This window comes from Budorcas taxicolor, chromosome 12 (assembly GCF_023091745.1).
Source record: "Budorcas taxicolor isolate Tak-1 chromosome 12, Takin1.1, whole genome shotgun sequence".
NCBI lineage: Eukaryota > Metazoa > Chordata > Mammalia > Artiodactyla > Bovidae > Budorcas > Budorcas taxicolor.
Genome location: NC_068921.1, coordinates 85556156 through 85564371, shown reverse-complemented (window position 1 = coordinate 85564371; position 8216 = coordinate 85556156). Strand labels below are relative to the sequence as shown.

The window sequence follows — 8216 nt, the reverse complement described above, 5'->3', positions numbered from 1 at the left end:
CTGCCTGAATTAGAGCCGCGCGGGCCGTAGCCTCAGGGGGCTGCGCCCGCACCCCAAACCTGCGGCTCCGGGAAGTTTTCATTAAGGGAGTCAAGACACCGTCAGCCCTGAGGTCTGGACAGGAGACGCAAGCCAGAGATGCACCCGCCCCGCCCCGCCCCTGGCCCGGCCCCCAGAGACCCTGGCTCCACCCCCGCCGCCTCCGGCCCCGCCCCCAGCCCGCCGCCTCCGGCCCCGCCCCCAGCCCGCCGCCTCCGGCCCCGCCCCCAGCCCGCCGCCTCCGGCCCCGCCCCCAGCCCGCCGCCTCCGGCCCCGCCCCCAGCCCGCCGCCTCCGGCCCCGCCCCCAGCCCGCCGCCTCCGGCCCCGCCCCCAGCCCGCCGCCTCCGGCCCCGCCCCCAGCCCGCCGCCTCCGGCCCCGCCCCCAGCCCGCCGCCTCCGGCCCCGCCCCCGTCCCGCCCCGTGCCTGTGCGCTCTCGGCTCGGCAGCAGGCGGGACGCGGCGGCCGCGCTGCTCTTGCTCCTTTGTGCTCGGACGGCGGCGGTGGCCGCTCGGGTCCTCCCTGAGACGTCTTCTCTGCTCGCCAGTCCGCGCTCGTCCGTGACGGACCATGTCGGCGGTGGGAGCGGGCGCGGGTGTGGAAGCGGGCTTCTCCAGCGAGGAGCTGCTGTCGCTCCGCTTCCCGCTGCACCGCGCCTGCCGCGACGGGGACCTGGCCGCGCTCTGCTCGCTGCTGCAGCAGACGCCGCGCGCCCACCTGGCCGCCGAGGACTCCTTCTACGGCTGGACGCCGGTGCACTGGGCCGCGCACTTCGGCAAGGTGGGCGCGGGCCCTTTAAGGCGCCATCTTCCGCGGCTTTGCTGCGGGGGCCGGGGAGGAGGGGCCGGCGGCCGAGGCTCGGGGGTCGCGGGGGGCATCGGGGACGGGGGGCGGAAGCGGGCGGGGCGCGCCGGCGCCTCGGGGGGGCCGGGGCGTGCGGCCGGCGGCGCGGGGGGGGGGGGGCGGCCGCGGCTCCGAGGGGCGCGCGCGGCGCATGTGCGGCGGCGCGAGTTTCGGACGCGGGCTGCGGCTGCGAGGCGCCGCCGCGCCGGCGGGGTCCGTCGGCGCCCGGCGGGGTCCGTCCGCGCCCGGCGGGGTCCGGCGGCGGCCGGCGGGGTCCGGCGGCGGCCCGCGGGGCCGAGGGCAGGGCCGCCCGGGGCGGGGACGCGGCGCGCCGGCGCGAGCGTCGCTGAGGGCAGGCTCTCCGCGCGGAGCTCCTCCCCGCGGAGCCGCCTCGCGCCCGGGGGCCGAGTGGGAGGTTTCGGGCTCGGGCGGCCGCGTCCCCGGCAGCCTGCGGGGCGCGGCGCCCGCAGCTCCGGGGGCTCCGGGCCGCGCGTGGCCGGGTCGGCGGGGCCCGCGGCGCGTCGGGCCCCGCGGGGCCGCTCAGCGGTGGCCGCCTCTTGCGACGCCGCGCGCCGGGCCCGTGGCGCTCTGCGGGCGCGGGCGGCGCTGCAGACCTGACGGGAGGCGCCGGCGCCCGCGCCCCGGGCGGTGCTGGTCAGGGAGGGCCTCCGGGCTTCTCAGCGGCGGCCGTGACGGCTTCCTTGTGCCGGCTGCGGCCACAGCCCAGCGGGGACTTTTGGGAAGCAGCTTCCGGCCCCCAGGGAAGCGAAGTCGGCTTATTTCAGTGAGAGGGAGTCACGGCTGCGGGGCGAGGAGGCTAGCCGTGCGGGGCCGTGAGATCCCCGGGGAAATCAGTGTCCATAAACAAGAATAAAAGCGCCTCCCGGCGCGTCTCCCTGCAGCCTGGAATGTGGATTTCCCCAGCCGGTCAATTAGCCCGGGAGCCATCTCCCTGCTGAGCGCATCTTCGCTTTTGCATTGAACTAGGTAATTCTCAAAGCACTGGTTCTCGGCTTCTTCGTGTTTGGGGGGCGGGGGGCGGGGAGAGGCACCCTGGTAACGGGCCTCTCAGGTGGTCCAAGGATAAGGAACTCGCCTGCCAGTGCCGGAGACCGTTCCGTCCCGGGTTGGGAAGATCCCCTGGAAAAGGAAATGGCAACTCCCTCCAGTATTGTCTGGGAAATCCCATGGACAGAGGAGCCTGGCGGGCTACAGTCCGTGGGGTCCCAAAGTGTCGGACACGACTTAGGGACTAAACAGTACCACCACCACCCTTGTAATAGCCAAGGCAGATTTTTAGGGCAAAGGTTCCCCCCTACCGATTCCGATCTTCCCTACCCTGGTTAAGAAGGACACAGCATGGCAACCCCGAACATTCTGTAAAATGCTTAAGGACTCCTTTAGAATACTTACCAAGGCAGAGGTGCTTCTCCTATTTCTAGGAATTAAAAGTAGCAAGATGGCTATGGTGATGGAAGTGGTGAATTTCATGCATGTGTATTTTGTAATAAAAATGAAACCAGCTGAATTCACCAAGTCTCTGCTTGTACAGAACGTGGGTAGCAAACCTTGGACACCGTGTAGTAGATGGCCCTCAGAGACCAGAAGTCGTGACCGGAGCCTTTTATTTTAGTGCCTCGGGCTCTGTGGGACCTTACATGCAGAAGGGGCCGCAAGAAAAGGCTGTTAGGGCGAAAGTTAGGCCAGAGGTCCTGATGAGGGTTCTCAGCCCTGTCTCCCCGCACCCTGCCAGCAGCTTCCCTCCTTTGGTGCACACTCAGGCCTTCCCTGTTCTCTGCCTGTGCAAGAGCCAGCAGACGGTTCAGCATGCTGTGAACTCCTCTCAGGGCATCGCAGGTGACTCAGTGGTAAAGAACCACCCACCCCACCCCTCCCGCCAATGCAGGAGACGTGGGTTCCATCCCTGGGGCGGGAATATTCCCTGGAGAAGAAAGTGGCAGCCCATTCCAGTACTCTTGCCTGGGAAATCCCACGGGCAGAGGAGCCTGGCAGGCTATCGTCCATGGTGTTGCAGAAGTGTCAGATGCAGCCGAGCATGCACGCAAGCCTTCATTGTCCTCAGCCTGTGCAAAGCCAGCTGAGCGTTTAGCGTGTTGCGAACTACTCTCAGCTCTCAGTCTGTGTTCCTAGAAATGTGCCAGCTACGCACAGATTACCTCACCGTTTTATGAGGCTTGTGCACGCCCAGAGGACTAAACCAGACATCATTTAAAAACTCTTAATTACACCTTGTTTTTTACAAGGTGTCCTATTGAACAGTATCTTTCCAAAATTCCAAACCTGCATTCCTTCATCAAACCGCAGTTAACAAATTTTAGTCTAGGGACCTCTCAGTTCATACTGAGATTAACTACTTTTGGCATATCAGGCGATTTTTATCCTTATTTCATTTTTGTTGGCTTTGAGACCTGCTCATCTTGTCACTATTATTGACCTTCATTTTTCACTCAGTACATTAATAAAAGCAATATGTAAAAATATACCAAAATAGTACCTCTTTTTCAGCCTTTACTCTCAGATTCAGGTTTCTTGAAGACAAACCCTATTTTAAATCTGTACCACAAACTGCAAGTTCATCCTCACAAGATCGTTGGTGGCAGCGCTCTACCTTTGAAAGGAAACAATGAAATTGCTGAAAGAGGATAAGAGACACGGAGTGAGACCCAGGGGTAGCCGTTTGTTCCTCACCTGAGGTCTGTCCTCTGGAGGAGGATTGCTGGCAGTGAGCAATCTTTTTTCCCCACTGACTCTGCATGGTGTTTGGGGAGGAGAAACAGGCAATTGTCCTCGATCTGAGGACGGCAGGCCTTCGCTCACAGTGCTGGGCGCAGCGTAGGCCCTTGCTGAATAGCTCGAGTGTGCTGGCTCTTTCTCCAGAGACTAGTGTGATCCTGGTGCCCGGCTGCAGAGTCTCGTCCTGACTCCCGCCCTTCTGTCTGTCTTGAGTCCACCTGCCTGAGCAGAGCTCACCTGTGCTGCTCGGCCAGTTTTATCCTTGATGGCGGAAGGGGTTCTATACAGACTGTGACGAGATGAAGCGCTACCCTCTCACCCTTCTCAGCGCCGTCTTCTCCCTGAGATCTGGAGCTGGGCCTGAGTGCGGCCTGTGCAGGACGCAGAAAATCCAACCAGTCACTCTTAAGTGTTCAGAATTTTTTAGAATAGTTCGTGAAAGTGGCAAAGCTTAGTTCTGATCAAAATCCTTGAAAATACAGTCTAGTCTCTTCTGATTTGAGCTGTTTTAAAAATTGAACTATAGTTGATACACAACATTATATTGGTTTTGTTAGCTGTAGGAAAAACATTTAAATTTGTATTGTGTCCATCATTTTGACTTCCTATTCCTGTGTACCAGCTTTTTTACAGGGAAGAGGAAAAATGTGTTTTGAAATAAGCCTTTTAAATTTTGTGATATTGGGAAGGCATGCCTTTACTTTGTTAAACAGAAAAAAGTTTAGCAAAGCCCCACTCGTCTCCACCGTAGAGTTTAGATTGAGTAGAGTTACTGGTATACTGACTCTTGTGCCTCTTTTATCCCCTCCTGCTCTTCTCCAAGTTGGAATGCTTGGTACAGTTGGTGAGAGCAGGGGCCACCCTGGACGTCTCCACCACCCGTTACGCACAGACCCCAGCCCACGTTGCCGCTTTTGGGGGACACCCTCAGTGCCTCGTCTGGTTGATCCAAGCAGGAGCCAGCATTAACAAACCGGTAAGGGAGTGCCTGTGATTGACGTGGTTTGTTTTTGTTTTCTTCTTCCGGCTGTAATTACATGGTGTTGAGTTTTTAATTGAGGCCTTAATTAGAGTGTAGGATCTTTACCTGTGGGCTAACTGGAACTTAAGTTTATTAAACTATTTGTGGATAATCGGCCTTCACATAGCAATGCTTTCTGTTCAGAGTGCTTTCGCCTGTTGTGTGACTTACGGTGATCCGCAGCAAGCTGCCCAAGGTCACGGCTGGTGGCGGAAGGAGTCTGGTCTTGAGCCTAGGTTTCCTGGCTCCCCTGCTCACAGCTGCCTTGCTTCATCCCCACTAATGGCTGTGAGGACACACTTGTTCAGCAGAAGAATGGCTATGAAGTCGTCTACAGTCACCTGGTTGCGTTAGTTTGGGCAGATTTACCATCTGAGTTACTCGCTCCAGGTACTAGGTGGGGATGATGACCAGACTGGGAGGTGGTCAGGTGGCAAGTAGAAAGTGACTCCTGGACACCAGGTTGAGGAAAGGCGTTGTAGCAGTCGTTTAAGTCAGGGGTCAGCGAGGAAGGGGAGTGAGGGTGAGGGCCATTTGTCTCTTCGTGAGCCTGGGTAGGGGGGCAGGGCTACGAGGAGAGCCTGGATTTAGGCCCATTTCTTGCTGCTCGGCTCACCGGTTACCCTCCACGCCACCCGCCTCACACAGGCTCCTCCTGTGCTTTGTCGCTTCTCTCCGAGAATTCGGGAGTTCCGAGTGGGCAGCTGTGTGGCTGTGGCACTCGGCGTTGCCTGTCCTCACCCGCCTCCTTCCTGCTCCTGGATTCTCCTCCGCTTCCTCCCGGTGGAAAGGGTGCGCCCTGCCTCCTGTCTCTGTGGCCTTGGGCAAGCTGTTTCCTTGGCTGTGACTCAGTTTCCTTATCAGTGAGATAGGATAGTGTGAATAGCAGTAGTTACTGTTCAGCATATATGTGGAGTTTTACGTGTAGAACCTTCTTCATGATGATTTTAATTAAGTTGTTACATAACATTTAATTTGGAGAGCTCTAAAGAAGTCGTCTAATGCTGTGTTTCAAAGACTTTTAAGCCCAGAAGCCCCCTTTTCATAGAATGGTTTCCAGCAGCTGGGTATTTTCCGCAGACGCCCCTTCCCTGAGCCGCTCTGGATGGTGCTGTGTGGAAGCCCTCCCCGGGCCTGCTCCAGGGCAGATATCCCCAGGGCCAGCCTCCTTGCAGCGCTCCTCTAGTGTTGCGAGAGCCCACCTGGCCCCACTCGCCCAGTCCTCTCACCCACGGGGGTGTTCCTGGGGCCTGACGTCCCCCTTGGTGGGGGGGGGCCTTGGCTGACTGTGGTCTCACATGGGGAACTGAGGCTCGGCTGCCAGGCTGGACTGCCGTGACCAGCACCCGGCGACCCTGAGGCCCCAGTAGTCTTCCTCTCGGCTCATCTCGAGGTAGACAGTTTTTCCTCATTTCCCACACAAACGTACAGAACTGAATCCAGGTTTTTCCTATTCTTCGTGTGTATATAATTTTTGGAACCTAGTCTTAATAAGTTTTGTTTTAACTCATATTCTAGTCTTAATCTTTTGGCATGTTAGTTACGAACCTTTCTGAGCTCATTTCCTCAAGTGTAATGGAGGCCTTCGCTGCCACTGCTGAGGTTGGCAGGAGTGGCCACTGAAGCTTGGATGTGCCATCTCAAGGCTCAGTGCTCTGAGATTACCCAGAGAGGAAGTGGAGTTCGTTGTTAAGTGGTTTATTTTTGTAGTCCATAAGTCATCTCTTTAAAACCCCTTCTAGGATGGTGCTGGTGCTTGGTATTGCCTGTAGTTTCTTATAACTAGATTAGAAATTTTTTTTATTCTAATTAAAATTCAAGGTGGCTTTTCTGCTTTGGATTTCTGGCATGTCTCCCTCTGTCTTTTATGACTCAGAGTTTGCCAGCAATAGTTCTAGAATCATATTACAAGCTGTTTAGTATTTTTGAAGTATGACTGGTCTGAACTTGAGATGTGAGTAACCATGAAATTGCTCTTGACTCTCATTCTGTTGGTTGCAGCTTTCTTTAAATAGTGTTCCTTCTGACCTCCCAGCTGAAGTGGGCTCCTCGCATAATGCGAAGTAGGAGCAGGGTGGCCCTGCTTTCTTCTCCGCCTTCTGTTGCTATCCCACCATCTTCTTGAAACAATATAGAAAATCTTTTTTCTTATACTAGAGATCGTTTTTAAAGTCCTGATTTGTTTTCTCCGTCTCTGTGTTATTTGGCAGAATCTCATCTGAGTCTTGACTCTGCTCGTCCCGGCGATGCACATGGGCGATCGGTGCCTCCTTTCTGCACATCCTTAGCGTGTGCCTCCCCCCTCCCTCCCCATTTCAGAGAATTGTTTTAAGTTGACTTTACCAGGTAGTTTACTGTGTAGACTCATGATTTTCTGTTTCTTTCTTCAAAAATGGGACTATTCTGGTGGGGATTTTATGTCACTTTTGAGCTTAAACGTGTGTGCTTTTCCCTGCAGGGAGCAGTCGCGTCTTTCCCGTTGCGTTGTTTTTATGCGGTGCTCTGCCGCGCTCTCTGCTGCAGCCCCGCCTCGCTCTCCCCTGCGAGTTGACGTTCCTGAGCGCCGTGCGCAGTCACTCCACTCCTGCTTGCTGTCTTTCCCTGCAACTTTGTGTGGTCTTCTGCACCACGTTCCCATTCGGTGATGATGGGATATGATTGATTCAAGGACTGTTGGCATTTCTGAGGCAGAAAGTCCTAAATCAGTTGTTCTAACGGAAGCAGCTTCTCTTGATTGCTGTCTTTCTTGACCTTTTATTTTACCCCAGAGTCTATGAATGAAATTGTATTTCAGATTTTTTGGGTCCTTTCATACAGTGTAGAGTAATTCTTTTTTTTAATGACTGTATTCTTCAGAGTCATTTCCCTGAGTCAGTCGCTCACTTCCTCTGCCTCCTTCAACGTTGTTTTCTGAAGGGTCTGCTGCTGCTGCTGCTGCTAAGTCACTTCAGTCATGTCCGACTCTGTGCGACCCCCTAGACGGCAGCCCACCAGGCTCCTCTGTCCCTGGGATTCTCCAGGCAAGGATACTGGAGGGGGGTGCCATTTCCTTCGCCAATGCATGCATGCTAAGTCGCTTCAGTTGTGTCCGACTCTGTGCACCCCTATGGACAGCAGCCTACCAGGCTCCTCTGTCCACGGGATTCTCTAGATAAGGATACTGGAGTGGGTTTCCATTTCCTTGTCCTCTGAAGGATTGGTCAGGTTCTAATGCAGCCTTTCTGGAGGTCCTTAAACACAGCTGCCCGTCACAAGCAGCCTAAACTGTGTGGAGCTGCCTGTCTGACTCCACGTTCTCTCTTCCTGTTCTTTCTCGACCCTTTATCTCAGCAGTCTTGTTTAAAGTGTAGGGCTGATTCACGCTCAGGATAAAACATCTGGGGCAGTGGGGGTGCTGGGCGTGCCTGAGGTGATGTGTGGCCTCAGGATGTCCTGTGGGAGCCTTAGGTACATGTGGGCAAACTAGACCAGGCCGTGGGTGTTAGGCCTGGATTACTGGTTTGGTCTGAGGACAGTGGTTTTGCGTTGTACATTCGTCCGCACAGTGTTTCGCCATAAGA

General features: G+C 56.1%; 1 protein-coding gene across 1 annotated transcript in view; it reads left to right on the top strand.

Annotated features, from left to right (window-relative positions):
- Window positions 1–522: 522 nt before the first annotated feature.
- Window positions 523–8216, top strand: part of ANKRD10 (ankyrin repeat domain 10) — a 30303-nt gene continuing 22609 nt past the window's right edge. Inside the window, exons 1-2 of the mRNA XM_052650046.1 lie at window positions 523–818; window positions 4459–4611. Of these exons, the coding sequence (XP_052506006.1) occupies window positions 609–818; window positions 4459–4611 (363 nt within the window). The 5' untranslated portion in view covers window positions 523–608. The remainder of the gene's footprint in view (window positions 819–4458; window positions 4612–8216) is intronic.